The sequence below is a fragment of the Notothenia rossii genome, assembly GCF_949606895.1.
Source record: "Notothenia rossii genome assembly, chromosome: 7".
Lineage (NCBI taxonomy): Eukaryota > Metazoa > Chordata > Actinopteri > Perciformes > Nototheniidae > Notothenia > Notothenia rossii.
Genome location: NC_136905.1, coordinates 51,282,426 through 51,300,716, shown reverse-complemented (window position 1 = coordinate 51,300,716; position 18,291 = coordinate 51,282,426). Strand labels below are relative to the sequence as shown.

The 18,291-nt window shown below is 41.9% G+C and overlaps 1 protein-coding gene and 1 long non-coding RNA gene across 6 annotated transcripts in view; one reads left to right on the top strand and one right to left on the bottom strand.

Moving 5' to 3' along the window:
* The window catches only part of syne3 (spectrin repeat containing, nuclear envelope family member 3), a 104,541-nt gene that overhangs the window by 38,326 nt on the left and 47,924 nt on the right, over positions 1-18,291 (top strand). For all 4 annotated transcript variants that reach the window (XM_079694696.1, XM_079694694.1, XM_079694695.1 and 1 more), the window contains 6 exons: positions 7,509-7,670; positions 10,225-10,397; positions 11,175-11,589; positions 13,093-13,236; positions 14,065-14,247; positions 15,030-15,080. In XM_079694696.1, the coding sequence (XP_079550822.1) occupies positions 7,509-7,670; positions 10,225-10,397; positions 11,175-11,589; positions 13,093-13,236; positions 14,065-14,247; positions 15,030-15,080 (1,128 nt within the window). The remainder of the gene's footprint in view (positions 1-7,508; positions 7,671-10,224; positions 10,398-11,174; positions 11,590-13,092; positions 13,237-14,064; positions 14,248-15,029; positions 15,081-18,291) is intronic.
* Positions 11,258-14,114, bottom strand: LOC307047639. Of its 2 annotated transcripts, none has more exons than XR_013810510.1 (3): positions 13,986-14,114; positions 13,040-13,209; positions 11,258-11,386 (listed from the first exon to the last, which is right to left on the bottom strand). It is a non-coding gene; the product is annotated as an uncharacterized lncRNA (long non-coding RNA). The 2 variants fall into 2 exon arrangements; XR_013810511.1 differs by lacking the exon at positions 11,258-11,386 and adding an exon at positions 11,597-12,146.

The window sequence follows — 18,291 nt, the reverse complement described above, 5'->3', positions numbered from 1 at the left end:
AAGGCAAATGGAGTTTGCTTGAACAAGTCAGGAGTGAAATTGTTTATCTCCAACGTATTCAACTGCCTACGTCATCAATCTGTTCCCTCTGCCAAGGACAAGCAACAAGAGGAATCAAAACAAGAGAAAGACACAACACATCGCTCAGAAAACCTTGACCATCTATCACTGCACCAGACTGAGGAATGTCTTGATTATGAGAGACAAATGGAGGAGTCTCCACCGCCCTTCACCCCCCCTATCACCTCTGAGGATACTCTTCCTTCACCCCACAGCTCTCTCTACTCTCCGTTCACCCTTTCACCCTCGCCCACCCTCCTGGAGATCGCTGAACACACGAAGGAGATTGAGGGTTGGCACTGATTCCTTCCTGGAGTTCAAAGACCAAACTAAGGCGATACGCTGGGTTGGCAGCATGTCCTTTACCCCCGCTCCTCAACGACGCCCACCAAAATCACCACAGAGACGAGCACCATCAGCCCCATCTTCATCACCGTGCCTACGTCAGCCACCTCCGCCCCCTGGCATGTCCTTTACCCCCGCCCTTCAACAACGGCCACCAAAATCACCGAAGCAGAGACGCGCACCATCACCCCCGTCTCCATCACCGTGCCTACGTCAACCACCTCCCCTCCCTTCAAGAAAGCATCTGCCGTCTCCGAAGCCTGATAAGGATGTGTGTGTACAAAACGCAACAATCTCTTACTGATATGTGCTGGGTCCAGGCTCAAGGGCGTATGGCACTCAACTCTTTCCAGGACATGCCGGGGCCCTGCCTGCCTGTAGCTTTGCCGATATCTGTGTTGATAGGTAATAGATTAAGTGCGGTGAATCAGCTTAGAAAGAGGAAGTGCTCAAACGTTTGTGTGAGTTTATCACATTTAGCAGTGATTCCATGTTAGCCACAGCTTGTCACAAAAAATCTTACTGATAGTTTATTTAACAAACTTAAACTAGCTTTATTAAATGTCAGGTCTTTGGCAGGTAAAACATTTTTAATCAATGATTTTATCACTGAGCACAATCTCGATTTTATGTTTAACGGAAACTTGGATTGAACAAAATAACAGTGCAGCTGTTCTTATCGAATCAACACCTCCCAACCTTAGTTTTATGAGTCAGGAAAGAATGCATAAGAAGGGAGGTGGAGTTGCTATTTTGTACAATGATTCCCTTCAATGCAGGAAGACATCTTATGGGAACTTTGCTTCTTTTGAATATGTGGCCCTTCAGCTGAAATGCTCCTCTCGAGCTCTGTTCCTAAATATCTATAGACCACCCAAATACTGTGCAAGCTTTTTTGATGACTTTACTGAACTGCTGTCTATAGTGTGTATTGACTTTGACCGTCTAATCATTGTTGGTGATTTTAACATCCATGTTGACAACCCCCAGGACAGAGGGGCTAAATAACTGTTTTGTGTTCTTGATAACTATGGACTGACTCAGCATGTGACGGAGCCCACGCACAATAAGGAGCACACTCTAGACTTAATTATCTCAAAGGTTCTGAATATCTCTAAGGTTGTGGTGACTGATGTTGCACTCTGACCATTCCTGTGTTTTCTTTGAGAGCTCTATTTCTGTTCACAAAAATGTTCAAAAAGAGGTAACCACAAAGCGATATTTAACTGAAAATACTAGGGAAATGTTTACTCAGAATTTTTCTTCCACACTTGCCCCTGCTAACATCTCAGTAAATGAGCTAGTAGATCATTTTAATTCAAAAATTAAAAATGTTATAGATGCCATTGCTCCAACTAAGGTAAAGGAAGTGACTGGGGAGAAAATATCTCCGTGGAGAAAGGCCATGACCGTGAGAGCAGTAAAAAGAGAGTGTCGAAAAGCTGAACGTAGGTGGCGAAAAACAAATCTCCAGGTTCACTTTGAAATCTATAAAGAGAGACTTGGCCTTTATAATTTGGAATTGAAAAACGCACGACGGTCTTTCTTCTCTGCCATCATTACCAAAAACAAAAACAACGCACGTGCCTTGTTTGCTACCGTCGACAAACTAACTAACCCCCCAGTGTCAGTAGCCTCTGAATTTCTATCCACCAGGGCGTGCAATGATTTTGTTTTCTCCTTCTTCACTGACAAAATTCAGAAAATCAGACAAGCAGTCAGTGCCTCTGTATCAGGTACAGCAAATGTGTTGTCCCTATGTTCCCCTAATATCAATTCAAACACCATGACACAATTCCATCAGATTAATGATAAAAACCTAGAGGACATTATTCAACTGCTGAAATCCTCCTCCTGCTGCCTTGATATTATTCCAACAGGATTTTTCAAAGATGTTTTTCGTTGCATGGCCTCAGATCTACTTCATATAGTAAACAAATCTCTTCACTCAGGTATTTTTCCACAGGCCCTGAAAACTGCAGTCATTAAACCGCTCTTAAAAATAAATAATCTAGACGTTTCAGTAATGAACAATTACAGGCCCATATCAAACCTGCCATTTCTAGGTAAAATCATTGAAAAAGTTGTTTTTCAACAGTTGAGTAATTTCTTGCATTTAAATAACTGTTTCGATGTGTTCTAGTCAAGCTTTCGTCCAAACCACAGCACTGAGACTGCTCTTGTAAAGGTCTTCAATGACATCCACTTAAACACAGACAGTGGCAGAACTTCAGTGTTAGTATTATTAGATCTCAGTGCTGCGTTTGACACTCTTGACCACAACATATTACTCGACCGACTAGAAAACTGGGTGGGACTTTCTGCAACAGTTCTAAATTTGTTTGAATCCTACTTAAAGGACAGAAAATACTTTGTTTCTATAGGTAAATACACATCTGAGTTGACAAATATGACATGTGTGGTACCTCAAGGCTCCATCTTGGGGCCTCTTCTCTTTAACATCTACATGCTACCACTGGCTCAGATAATGAAAAACAGCAAAATAAGTTACCATAGCTATGCGGATGACACACAAATTTACGTAAAAATGTCACCAGGACACTATGCTCCAATTCAAACACTGAGTAAGCGCATTGAACAAATCAATGACTGGATGTGTCAGAACTTTCTCCAATTTAAAAAAAGATAAAACTGAGGTAATGGTTTTTGGAGCCAAGGCAGAATGTTTAAAAGTTAGCGCTGAGCTTCAGTCTGCAATGCTCAAAACAACAGATAAAGCCAGAAATCTAGGTGTAGTCATGGTCTCTGACCTGAGTTTCAACAGTCACATTAAAACAGTTACTAGATCAGCCTACTATCACCTAAAGAATATATCTAGGATTAAAAGACTGATGTCACAGCAGGATTTGGAAAAACTTGTCCATGCTTTTATCTTCAGTAGACTTGACTACTGTAATGGTGTCTTCACAGGTCTCACTAAAAAATCTATTAGAAAGCTGCAGCTGATTCAGAACGCTGCTGCTCGAGTCCTCACTAACATTAAGAAAGTGGATCACATCACTCCTGTTCTGAAGTCTTTACACTGGCTTCCTGTATGTCAAAGAATAGATTTCAAAATACTGCTGCTGTTTATAAAGCACTGAATGGTTTAGGCCCAAAATACATTTCTGACCTCCTGCTAAATTATGAACCATCCAGATCTCTCAGGTCTTCAGGGACTGGTCAGCTTTCTGTCCCCAGAGTCAGAACTAAACATGGAGAAGCAGCGTTCAGTTGTTATGTTCCAAATATCTGGAACAAAATCCCAGAAACCTGCAGGTCCGCTGCAACTCTTACTACTTTTAAATCCAGGCTGAAGACTTGTCTTTTTGTCGCTGCTTTTAATTTAACTATTCACATCTTAAACTGCACTGTAACTTTTATCCGTTTATTTTATTATATTTTCTTTTTAATGACTGATTTTAATTGCCATTTTCTTAATGTCTTTCATTTTTTGTAAAGCACTTTGAATTGCCTTGTGTTGAAAGGTGCTATATAAATAAACTTGCCTTGCCTTGAAATGAAGAAGTGATCGGATGTGTGTGGAGCGGGTTTACAGAGAGGTTAGAAATAGTGCAGTTCCTTGAGAATATGAGATCAAGGACATTGCCAGCTTTATGAGTTGTTGGGGATGGAGACAGTGAGAGAGCAAAGGCGGTTAAAAGAGATGTTAGTTCAGATATCTTCCCTGTCTGGAGGTTGAAGTCTCTGAGAAGTACAGCGGGAGGGCCAGTTTCAGGGATGTGTGAGAGGAGATTATCTAATTCCTCCAAGAAGTCCCCCAAGGCGCCTGGTGGACGGTAGAGAACAACAATGGTTAATTGTATAGGATGGGTTACTGTGACGGCATGGAATTCAAAGGTGGAAGGAGTGAAGTTAGGTAGCTTGAAGAGGGAAAAGCTCCATTTGGGAGAGAGCAGGAGACCAGTGCCACTTCCTCTGCCAGTGGGTCTGGGTGTATGGGAGAAGGAATATGCTGTGGAGAGAGCTGCTGGAGTGGATGTGTTGGATGGAGTAATCCAGGTCTCAGTGAGAGCAAGGAAATCCAGAGACTGCAGGGAAGCGTAGCCAGAAATGAAGTCAGCCTTAGGAACAGCTGACTGGCAGTTCCACAGGCCCCCTGAAACTAGCTGTTGGATCTCAGTGGAGCATGTGGGATAGACGAGAGCAGGCCGGTTATATCGATTAGGAGATTCACGGGGCCAGTGATAATTGCGAGAAGACACATGAACAGGAATGGAGAAAATACATATGATTATAGCATGAGGGGCTAAAAAACTAAATAAAATAAAAATACTAGTGATACTTAGCTCAATCAAAGTAGGATTTGCCTCCTCTTTGCCTCCCTCGTGACTCCCGCAGGACTCCAATGTCTTTGTCAGTATGACGCTGACGCTCCAGGAAAGAGCTACCTAAAATGGACGCCTGATTGTTGAGTTCTCACAGCTGTGGGGCCACACCCCTCTAATTAGTTAACTCTCTACAGCTGATGGGCGACAGCAGAGTCTTCGTGCCTATTTTAATGCAGGGTTGAGACAAGTGACCCACTGAGACCTGTGTACCTGGATCTTGAGTCGTGGCTGTGGTCCTGGATCATAAGTCCTGGATGGATATGCTCGTGGATTCATCTTCCTATTATACACACATGCATTTCCAAACATTTGGACTACCTATGTTGTAAATGTATTATCTTTTCAATTTACACACGGCATCTATTGCACGTCTGTCTGTCCTGGGAGAGGGATCCCTCCTCTGTTGCTCTCCCTGAGGTTTCTCCCATTTTTCCCTTTAAACTGTGGGGTTTTCTCTGGAAGTTTTTCCTTGTACGATGTGAGGGTCTAAGGACAGAGGGTGTCGTATTGTCATACTGATATTCTGTACAAACTGTGAAGTCCACTGAGACAAATGTAACATTTGTGATATTGGGCTATATAAATAAACATTGATTGATTGATTGATTGTAACAGGTTCTGTTGAGCAGATCTTAGATTTAAAATCTCACAAAGCCCAGTTTCAGCTACAATAACTACAGAACAATTATACAGAGTAGAATAAATGAAACAGAAGTCTATTTAAACAAGAATATAACTTACAGTGATTGCTGAGTCAATAGGTAGTGTCCTCACCCGGTCTAGATGCACACCATTCTCATTCATTCATTTTATTTATATAATCAAATCAATGTTTTGTTTGTTTTATCTGAGTGTTCCAGGCTATTCTCTGAATACCTTGAAGGCCCTGACGGTTCACCACTGTTATATATAGATTTCAAGGAATAGTTAAAAAAATGAATAAAAAAATGATTAGCAGATAACCCACTCAGTAAAAGTAAGAAAGACACAATAAATACAGTAAAATCAAATTCAAAACAATGATATTATTAAACAAAGTATATATATTTAAAATGAAACAATATAAAAAATAACAAGAAGAATAAGAAGGAGTAAAAGGGAATTAAAGAAATATGTCACTAATTACAATTCGAGTTATTAGAGAGTTTGCCTCTGATATTTATTGGTAGGGTGTTCCAGCGTTAGGAAATATGGTGGAGAGAAGCTGCTTCACCCATTCTAATTTTGGGGAAATGTAGGGATATTTCAAGAGACCCTATTGTGCTTTTTCGTCATCACATTATGTAACACTCACGATTCTACTGGCTAGCGCTCCAACACATTGTCCATGATAAGCTAAGGGGCGAGACATCTCTAAGCGGTTGACCAATCACAACAGAGCCGGCCGGCTAACCAATCAGAGCAGACTGGGCCCTGGTTTCAGACAGAGGGTGAAAAGAGGTTTTTTTTACAGCCTGGCAGCATGCTTCTGATTTAGCTGCAGCTTTTAAATGGTCTTTTTGGGAAGACCTGTAGAAAGAGCCTTAAGCCATAATTAAACACTAACAAACAAGCTGTTTTGGTAACCCTTTTTGCATGTGATTTTAATTAAAGTAAAAAAAGGTGACAATAAGGTAAAAAATGATAGGTAATGCATACAATGAGACAGTCAAACACAAACCACTGAGTGTGTGTACTAAAAATCTTCTCAGAGAGTTGGTAATTATACTGCAGGTAAAGAGGCTGTTTGTCATTTGTCAAGCTATTCTGAAGCAGGGCTGAGAGACAGACATGCTTTATGTGTCTCACTGGATCAAAAGAGGAATAAAAAGCAATGCAAAGTAAACAGAAACATTGGCCCAACCTTAAACATTCATAGCAGTATTGTCTGAGAAATTTGCACCCGTATTTTCTGAATCATTTGATGCATAGTTAAAGCTGCAGAATTTTCTTTGATATGAATAATGCATCAAATGACTGTGTAATACGGGTGATTGGTTGCTCATTGGGATGCAATTATAAATGATGGTCGTTTTGACTGATTGCAAATATCGCACCTTAAGCAAACAGTAATTTTAAAAAGAAAAGTTGTTGAGGTAGAGCACAGAGAGAACAGCCTAACTGTGCACACTGCAGCTCTCAGCTCCGAGCAAGTTAGCCAATTATGTTGAAGCTCAAAGGCCCTTACAGGCCAGGGATAATAAAAACACCAATTTATTCTCTGCAACCATACATTCCTTCAATGGGAAACTTGAAATAAATGTCGCTATCAGAAACAATGCACAACGTGTTTTGAATATGGTCTGTGTTTACATTAGCAAGCATCACTAACACTTAGAGCTAACCTGTACTCGAGAGAATATGTGTAAAGAAGCAGGATATAAAAGGTACTGTCCTTGTGTTAAACCCGCAAGAGAAAAAGCATTTGAGCTCCATACTGTTTCAGAAATAATCCTTGATGTGGTTTTGAACATGATATGGCGTTTAATCACAGCAGCATTTAGCTGTATCTCGTAGAATTCTGAGCAGGCATTAGCTCCCCCTCCTCTTTTTTTTTTTCAAGCTAAGGACCCAGAAACAGCCCTTCTCTAACAGTGCTGAAACAGAGGGATATGAGGGATGTCTAAAATGCATGATCTGTTTGTATTTTGAGCAAAACACTTCATAGACATGTTTTTTATATATCTGAGACCCATAATATATGCCTAAAAATAGCATGATAGGAGAACTTTAAAATGTTTCTTTCTGCCACTGAGTGATGTTTCTGTGCAGCTGAAGGTGTCAGAGAGTGAGGAGAGCATCTCAGACCACGAGAGCTTCCACAACAGCCTGCTGAACATGGAGAAGTGGCTGATGATCATGAAGCAGAAGCTGGAGTCCTTCCACAGCCAATCAGGAGAGTGGAGCATCGAGGGCCGCCAGCACGAAGCTGAGGTGTGTGTGTGTGTGTGTGTGTGTGTGTGTGTGTGTGTGTGTGTGTGTGTGTGTGTGTGTGTGTGTGTGTGTGTGTGTGTGTGTGTGTGTGTGTGTGTGTGTGTGTGTGTGTGTGTGTGTGTGTGTGTGTGTGTGTGTGTGTGTGTGTGTGTGTGTGTGTGTGTGTGTGTGTGTGTGTGTGTGTGTGTGTGTGTGTGTGTGTGTGTGTAAAAAACACCTCTCTGAATGAATAACACTTTTTGTTTCAAATAGAAAAATAGCCTAAATCCCATTTCTTTTTTTAAAAGAGGCGTGACCTTCTTTTCCATTCTTTGAAAACAATGCAGTATTGATTATGGGTCACTTAAAGGTTCCATGTCATGGCCGTTTCTACTGATCATAATTCCATTGTTGAGGTCTACTAAAATAGATTTACATTGTGCAATTTTCCAAACTCACATTGGTTTCTCATACAGCATCTCAGTATGTGTATTCACTCTCTGTCCTACACACCTTGTTGGAGCTCCTGCCCCCCCCCCCTCCCTGTGAGCCCAGTGGCCGTCTGTGAGACAGTGAGACACAGCGAAACCCAGCCCGAAACCAGCCCAAACACACACACACACCCGCAGCCTGGCTGGGAGTTTGTGTGTGTGCTCACACACCGACTCACAGCCTCGCCGCGTCCCGCCGTCTCAAAAGATTGAGTGTGTGTGTGACTGTGTCCCATCCTAGTGTTAGGAGCAGTGGACTAGTTTGTGTCCAAATTGACCAATCCGCGGACTTAACCTAACGGCTCCGCGGACATAACGTAATGGCTCCACGGATTGGTCCATTTGGACCAATGGGAACGTCACTGCACCCAGGAAGAAAAAGAGAACTCTCCAACGAGGCGTTCTGGGGCAGCATGGACAGGTCTTCTCTGTGTTAGAGTTTTACTCGCTACAGGGTGTACTTTGAGGGTTTGTGACTCTGCAGACCGTTTACATTAATAAAAACGTTCATAACACACAAGGGGACGGGTAATAACCGGAAAAGCATGACATGGGACCTTTAATGAAAACCGCTGAATTTTAATAACTCTATTTGAAATAGGAAAGCAACTAAATCTTATAAAGAAAGAGGTTTGTTCTACCTTGATTATGAGTCTCCGGGACACACGACGTTGAAGCTATTAAAAAAGGATTGACACAAATATATAATAAACAGCTGCATTTTTTTATAATATTCATTAAAGAAAAAAAAACGAAATGTTCAGATTATACACACAAATGCAATACTTATCATTCCATTACACATGTCTGCAATTTCTCCTGGTAAAACAATCTTCCTGGGGCTAACATAAATGAGGAATATACATCCCTGCTCCGAAGACGTGTGTTGAATCGGTTAGCATATGAAAACAATACATTGTTCTAACTCTATGCTGTGTCTCAAATCGTGCACTTCTGCCCTTACATTTGCTGGTTTGAGTAGTTAAGTATTCACACACTGCATAAGGGTTTACAGTGCACAACATGGTACTGCGCTGAGTAAATCATCTGAATTGAGACAGTTGTATTCTAGTTCTAGCTCTCTTTAGTTAGCACACAGGTTTCTTTGTTCATGAGAGCCTTGTGAACTTTTTGTTTTGATTTGTAGTGAGAAAATCCAGACCTGCAGGTGTTGTTACGTTGGATAAAGTCATCAGTTTCATATCATTGACTGATGTATTGTTCTGTTAACCAGTAGTGATCTTAAGAGTTGGCCCCAGCATTCTTAATGGTAATCCTAAGTGAATGTTTTATCCTTACGATGTTCATTATCACACTGGTTGATATCCTTCACCTTTGCATTACTCCGACTCCTCCAACAATACCTGGTCGTGGAGAAGTGTATGCGAAGCCCCCAGGTTCACCCAGCAGATGGAGCGGCACCGACTGGATCAAACCAGCCGCCTCCAGCAAATCCACAGTACGCCCCCCCAGGAAACACAAGCTCTCCTGCTTTCAAATTGGTCTGCTGCCCTGTCTCAAGTGGACAATTACCATCTACGTGGTCACTTTCTGAACCCCTCGGCTAAGGAAAATAAAAAGAAAGCGGCATGGGATGGCAGCCCTGTCACTACTTATCTGAGTAGTGGAGGAATACAGATGTGCCCAAGAAAAGCTGGACATGACACCCACAGAAAGTCAAGTGTCGTTAAAGCCTTAGCTAAAGGAAGGCCTGAACTCCCACAGGAATCAAAATCAGCCCTTCAACACTGAGATGTAGTCGGCCATGTCAGTGGATATAATCCCTTTATTTTCTACAAGGTTTTTATTGTGAAATATGTGCTAGATGGGCAGTTATTTGAGGAAATACCTTCATTAAAGTGTTTTGTTTACTACAATGGATGAAGAGGACAGGAGTTAAGGAAGCAAGGAGAGGAAAATATACAGGCAAGGAGAGCATTGAGGAAAGAGATAAGACAAGTTTATGAAAACCTACAAACTCAGGAAGGGATGGGACCCTAATTACCCTAAATTACCAAAACTTGTTTGTACTGTTTTAAACCTGATAAAACAACGTGTTTACTAAAGTCCTTCATGTGTCACAGAGAGCGCTGGGAGAGTTCCCGGAGAAGGAGCTCCAGCTGCAGCAAATGGAGATCCAGGCTCAGGGGGTCCTGGAGAGGACGTCAGAGGAGGGGCGGGTCCACATCCTGCGGGACATCAAGCGCCAAGGGGAGTCCTGGATGGCCCTGCGCAATATGAGCCTCAATCTACACAGGTACCTGATTAGCAGACACTTGCATACTAGAATATGTTTTGTTTTGCAAAATATGGCGTTAGTTTTTCTGTGACACTGTTAATACACGCACGTTCAACACCTCACCAATTAAATGCACTCACAAAAATTCATCTTAATTCATTGATTCAGCAAGATACTAATACGCTCCACAGGTCTGTACCGACTAAAACTCTCACTAACTAAAGCGGCGAGGCTTAGTTAGGCTCTCATCAAACAGTAACACTCACATTTTTAGACTGGCTTTAATGTGCGACAATTGACCTGGTGTTAATTGTTCTAGCTTGATTCAAATGAATGAATTTGTTATCACTGCAGTGTTTTTGAGCACCTGTAAAAGAACATTATTAAGAAATAAATATCTAACATTTATTATTATTATTATTTAAAAAAGGACAACTTTAGAATAATTTTAGGCATTTGACATTCTTTTTATTCTTTACTTTTAAATTGTAAACGCATTACAAAGAAAACTAAACAAACCACATAAAGTTCACACATTTGACATTTTCACCTGGCGTTTCATATTCTTGTGTCTTCAATATCACCTATTTCTGTTCCCTGGGAGAATTTGGACAGGACATGTTGAATGTACAGTGAAAGACTTTCTGTGTTCCCTTGGCCAAGCCTTTTAATGAACCCCTCAGTGTTCAAATCAGGTGCAGTGATCCAGCATCTCCATTTTAGTTTCCAGTTGATGCTGCAATAACAACTTCCCTCAGTCATGAAATAACGTCTCTCCCCCCCCTTGCTGAACAGCTCCAGTCAACAGACAGACTCTGCCTCTTGGAGTGTTGGAGGTCCGTCTGCAGACCCCTCCCTCACATCACCGCTCAGAGTGGGGGGGGGAGCCATGGCTAGCTTTGGGTCTGGAAGAGGAGTACACCTGGAGGGAGAGACAGGAGGGCGGGGGGGAGCAGTGGAGGGGGGGCTGATCCAGAGCCATCACGGTGAAGGTCATCTCATCCTGTCTGCACAAGACAGCACACTTCTTAAGTCACCCAGGACAGGAGAAGACAGAGGAGACCTGGGGGACACCGTGGACTCTTCTGCCTGGAGCATTTACAGCAAAGCAGGGCAGAAAGGCTCCACAGACCCCCCCCCTGATGGAAGCACCGGCAGTGAGAGATCAGCAGGGGCCGCAGACAGAGGGGGGGCAGCTTTAACCATAAAGGTCAGCAATGGTGAAGCCACTCTTTTGCCTTTATTTAAACACAGCTTGGAAAGTTCACTAGTTTACAACAGAAGCCAAGAGACACTCAGACCAGGGCACTGCTCAGACTGAGAGGCAGGGGAATGGATGGGGGGCACTGGCTAGTGTCACAGCCAGATCTCGCACATAGAAACCCCATCAAGCTAGCTTAAATTCAACCTTCATTGGGAGCTAACATCAAGACTAGAGTATTGGTTAGGCCACCGCACGTTGCATGTTCCATGTCAGCTTTTTTACCACTCAATATGAAACAACGTGTTATTTTATAATTCTTCAGCTCAAGCCTTCCGTTGTTCATCACTTCCTGTTTTCATAAAAAAATCTATTTTGAGAAATCTTCCAGGTCAAAAAAGTTTTACAGGTACAGCCAGATAGTTCAGTGGTTAGAGCTGGTGGCCCATATGAAGGGTCCGCTGCTACTCCTGAGCCCGCGGGACATTTCTGCAAGTATGACATCTCCTATATCTCCCCCTTTCACTACTACATCTCCAGTGGGGGAGATCTGGCCCAAACAGGATCTTAGAGAGAGAAAAAAGGGAGTTATAGAGCTAGCTAACCTGGACGGAGTTCAAGCATCAATTACTTGTTCTTAAGACACGCCCCCTCAGTGAGACAGACACTTGTTTACAATAAGTTACCATGTATTGAAGAAGTTTGTGACAATACCGGATAGTGACTTATTGCCCGTGCTGCATTAAGTATCCAGCAGAGGGGGGTGCGGCCTCACCTCTCCTACGTTTATGTAGCAGAGCTCTGCAATTTAGTTGATTCTGTCTATAACAAATAATTGGTGAAGCTCTGCCTCCTCTGACAGCAGCTAATCCATCCAGTTTTCAAGCAGACAGATACGTGATCATTTGCACAATTCGGCATCACAAGCAAACAAGACTTTAGACGGCAATCTAAACGATGTAGAATCAGTCAAGAGGAGGAAAGGAATCCAAAGCTTACTATTCATTTCAGTTATGCAGCTGTTTGCTGCAGTTTATGATTTATTACTGTATCTTTGCAGAATGGCTCCTCATTTGCTTTTTCTCCATGGCGCAGGAAATCAATTCCCCCGAAGATTAGATTTAGAAAGAAAAAAAATTATATTTAAAAAATGCACGTTTTGATCACAAGGACTACTCTCAAGACACATCCAAGTCTAAATCTAAATGTCTGCCACTTTTCAGTAAAGCACTGCGGAGGTGACGAGTGTCCAGGATATGTGTAGGAATACGCTCTGAATGGCTATCACACATATTGCATTTATCTAGCAGAAGAATTGAAAATGAAATTACATAATATGGGAGGGAAAACAAAGAAGACTAGAAATGTGGTGACAGGTCATTGCTGAGACAATCCCCCATGATGGATTTCTTAACAGTCCTGCCTCTCCAAACACAATCAGGCACAGAATAACGCCTACCTGTTGATGGGGGCTCGGTGCAAGAGTTTCATGAGGTGTGTCTGGGTTTATAGGGAGGCGGAGGGCAGTACCAGTCCAGGAGGAGGGAGTTTGAGGCCTGGCTGTCCAATCAGAATGCTCTCCTCTCAGGGCTCTCCAGCAGCAAGGCAGCAGTACTCAGCACCAAGGAGCTGAAGACCAGACAGGACACGCTCAGAGTGAGGCTCTTATTATGCTAAAGCTTGACTTTATACATGTTGATAATGTCTAAATTCTGCTGGTTGTTACTTTAATAAATGTTATTAATGTGTAAAGTAACTAAGTACAATTTTGAGGTACTTGTACTTTACTTGAGTATTTAAATGTTTTGCTACTTTTTATTTCTAACCCACTCTAATTCAGGTGAAATGAAGTCAATGTTACTCAAGTAAAATTTGAAAAGTATTATCATCAAAATATAGTGAAAGTAGCGACAGTAAAAGTAGTCGTTCTGCAGATTGGTCCATTTCAGAATAATAGATTTGATATGTTTTATAATGATTGATCTTTAAAGTGTTCTCAAAGCTGGTAAAGGTGCAGCTAGTTTGAATGACTTTGTATACTGCAGGGTAGCTTGTGGATTTACTCCAGGTGGAACTAAAGTCTGATTTAACACTTGATTATATTTCACATCATTCATCCACATCTGTAAAATAACTAAAGGTATTCAATACATGTAGTGGAGGAAAAGTACACCATGTACCTCTGAATTGTAGAGGGGTAGAAGTACTAAGCAGCAAAAAATTGAAATACTCAAGTAAAGTACCTGAACATTTTACTTAATTACTGCACTTGAGTAAATCTTTCCACCACTGGGTATTTAACGCACCTACCATCAGTTCACCAGGTTTACCCTGTTGCTGGATGTACCACGTGTTCATATATAAGAAGTAGCCTCACATAGAGCTGAAAGCACTTTCACATTTACCCTTGTTGTAAAGATGTGTTGCCTTGAGTTCAGATGTTTGCTGGTGTAGCGTGGCTAACACTCCGTGTGTCCTCTGCAGGCTCTGAGAGCAGAACTGTCCTGGGGTCAGGAGCACTTCCAGCTGCTGCTGCTGCAGGAGAGTCAGAGTGCTGCGGCTGGTCCTGGACCAGCTGAGGATGTGGGTCTGGAGGAGCTGCGCTACCGCTGGATGCTCTACAAGTCCAAAGTGAAGGATGTGGGGGAGCTCAGGAGCAGAGCCAAGGTGAACACTGCCTGCACTTCATCACACTGAAGGGCTCTCCAGGTTCTCTGTGTATGAATGCAACAACTTCAATTGGAATAATTGCAGGCTGTGCCCATTTAAAAAAAAAAAAAATTGGGATATGATGCGTCATATGAGAGGGAATGACCACTGTTCAAACACCATTAACATTGCAAAATATATTCCAATGATAATGGCGGGATTTGGAAGATCTGAACCAAACAAAGAGTTTGTAAACCAAGACTTGGAGATAATCAGGTATAGTTGAATATGACCATTTCTAAAACATTTAATACCAAGAGAGCATTTTATTTACCCGCAGTGGATATTTACTGCAAGAAGTAAGTAAGCGGTCGAATGTTTAAAAATGAAAAGATTGTTGAAAAAGATATCATACCCTTCTTTGGATGATCGGGCTGGATTATATAAATGAACACATTATATTATTTATTTGATTGATTGAAGACATTGTATTGTTGAATGTACTTTACCAGGAGAGAGAGCTACGCACTTGTTTTAATGGAAATGTTTTTTCCCCTTTCAATACACTGCTGGTGTTTCACCACAAGATGGCAGTGTAACATCATTTAGATTCCCTGTCACCCTTCTGTTCAACCAAATCATATAAATCTATCCCCAACTTCTATATGTGTTTCAGAAAAAAACCCTGGGCTTAGCATCATGAAAATGTCACTTAGACGGTGTGGTTTAGGTTTATGATTAGCGGTTAGAGTGTGTAATTCTAGCATTTTAATTCATTACAATATTTTGTATCTCTGCAGATAGTCCAAGCCCAACAAGAGCAGCCGGCCGTCGCAGCAAAGGTGCAAAAGGTAACACAAATAAAAATATATATTTAAATCAACATACTGGGGCAGCTCCATAGTGGCATAATGGTCCACCAGAGTCAGCTCTGATCCACTGCAATCACAAAGTGCTGCACTTTAACTGTGGTGTTACATTTTCAAATGATGTGTTTCAGCAATTGCATTACACACGTAGAGTAGGGGTTTCACAACTACCAATATTTACTAGTCGACTAGTTTTTCAAAATGGTAGTCGACTAGTCGTTACGTCATAATAGAGACACACAAAGAGAGGTTTACAACTGTATTTTCTATTGGAACTCATACAGTAACATTAAACACTGCATTTTAATTTGTGTTACATGGCTGAGTAAATAACAAACACTGGACTCACCAAAATCGACAGCAAAAACTCTTGTTTACATAAATGCCACGTAAATCCAGTGCGCAACAGCGCATTGCGCAACACTTCGCTGTCCTCCACGATAACGTCCACCTTTCCATATTTTTGGTTTGAACACCAATGCATCGACATGTGAGGGAAGGAGGCTTAACCGCTTTCGGGGGACAGTGTTGCCTGCCAGGGAAAAAACCCTCTCACTCGGGGTGCTTGTGGCTGGAATAGCGAGGTAGCTCCTCGAAAGCGGGGGAAGCGGTGCACGTTTTCTGCCCACCACTCCAGTGGATTATCCATTGTGAGGATATGCGGTGTCCGCTGGCAGTAATCCCGTAGCTCATCATCCGCATCACTGTTGACCCGTGTTTTCTTGCTGTTCGTTTGCCTCTGTTCAGTGATGACGCCGGTCCGTTGCTCACTGGTGCTAGCATTACTGCTAGTGCTAGCTGTCGGCAGCGGGTGCTTCATCTTCAGATGGTTGCGCATAGCAGATGCATTTGTATTGTACTTCAGTACAGCTGTACACAACTGACACTTCACTGTGGAGTTGGTTACATCTTCGTTAAAGTACTGCCATACATAAGAATGTCGGACGTGTTTTGTAGCATTTTGCAGCACCTAGTTTACCTCCATTTTTTTCCACGACTAGTCGACTAGGGCCTACAGCGCCGACTAGTGGTAAAGGTAGTCGACTAGTCGATTAGTTGGTGAAACCCCTAACGTAGAGTGGTGCAGGAATTAGTCCTAAAACCCAGAAAGTTTGCATTTGACCACTTCCTGTTCCTTTGTCTCCAAGTCAGTTACTATTTGTGGTGAAATGCCTGAAATATGGTCTTTGGGTAGGACAATCTGAAGAGATGTATTCTGCAACATGAAATACATCAGTATATACTCCACTGCTGAATGTTTGAAGCTTCTATGCGTCTGGAAAATGACGGTTGCTGACAAGTGACTAAAAGAGACTACTAAACATCATCACCCCAAACATTAGCCTTTAGCTTAGCGGTGATGCGCAGCCATGTTACTGTGAGGTCGTTTGATTAGAGCCTAACGATAGCCTTTCACTCAAAGCAATTGCATTTATGATTCAAAAATCCTAAAAAATATTGTTAATATGTGGAGATGGTCCTGCTGAACAAAAACGTGCAAGCATTACAAACGTGTGTCAGCGACAGATCTTATTTTCTGCAATTTTCCCAACAGCAATGGAAAAAGCCCTTTGCTTTTTGTCGAGCCCGGGAGTTAGCATCACATCATCCGTACACCATTCTATTGACCTAAAGACCTAAGACCTCCACCAGTGTTACAGGATCCTGAGTGAACAACTGTTTTTTTAATGCAGGATTAGTGATCTGCACACATTCAGAAAGTTCCGGTCCTTCTTTAACACCTGAACCATCCTGCCCTAATATTCTGTAGAGAGCCACAGACCTGACGTGACCACCCAGCACTGGCACCAAGTCAAGCATACCCCCCCCCCCACTCAACCATTCATTTAGTAAGCAGAGGCTGGTGAGCAGATTAAATATACTGAATCCTAAGAGCAGGGGTGTCCATACTATGGCCCGGGGGCCTACTGTTGCCTGTTGTTCATTTTGAAATGGCCCTCAGCCAATTCTAGAAGTATTATGGAATATGGCCCGCACATGAAACATGTGCTTGTCTTACAGTATATTGTACTTCTTTAAAATATATCTAAAAATATATTACACAGTAGTATTCATTTGTTAATAAACCCACTTTTCAAATAAAATCAGCCATTTCAAGTTGAGAACATTTTCTAACAAATCTTAGTTGATAAAAAAAAGCCCAATAACTCATTTACATAGTAATCTTGAAATATACCCTTCATATTTCCCCTCATTATAATCAATTTGAGGCTTCTGTTTTAAAGAATGAGCTGCCAACACTGTTTGTAACAGAACAAGTGAAACCCTATTTGAAGCATATTCAAGTATTAAGCATCATTGACCTACTACTGCTGCTGCTGAGTGTTGACTTGTATCTTGGTACGCGGATCGTCTTCCTGGCTCTACGGCTGTCAGACTGAGCGCTGAAGCTCTTTCAGACAAAGTGTGAAAGTAATCATGGTGAAAAACATTGTCAAACAAATATATAGTAGCAAAAATACATAATAAAAGGCAAGTAGGCGGTGTTAATGAATCATAAAACAGTGTTGATTTCCTGTCAATATCTCATTTTCATATAACATTTAAAAAAACCGCTGGGTCGAAGCTCTGCCCATCAAATGGCAAGCAATAAAGAAAAACACACTTCATGAACAAAGGGACTTATTAAAACATTTAGAGTTTGTTGAAGTGTGAACAGCCGTGCTCAGCTCTCTGAGCCTGGACTCAGAGTTAAGATTCTAATCAGGATGCTAACATGCTCACAATGCTAACATGCACAGGTTTAGTAGCCATAATGTTTACCATCTTCAACATGTTACATAAGTAGGGTTGGGTATCGTTTGAATTTCCACGATTCTGATTCCGATTCCGATTCTACTTTTCGATTCCGGTTCTTAACGGTTCTCAATTCCGATTATTTGAGGGGCAGGGTAAAAAAATTATACATTCTTCCACCAAAAAAATAAAATTTTATTCGAGAAACTTTTACACAGGTTAGTTTACAGCAGTGGTTCTCAAACTTTTTCTGTCAGGCCCCCCCTTTGGAGGAAAAAAAAAAGTCGGGCCCCCCCCAACACAAATAGTCAGGCTCAGTGGCAGCGCCAGAGATTTCTTTTGGGGGTGCTGTGGGGTAGCTTGACGTTTCATAGAGGGTGCTCAAACATTTAGGGTTTCCCATTAATGTACCGTTCGCTACAGTGGAATGTTCTAC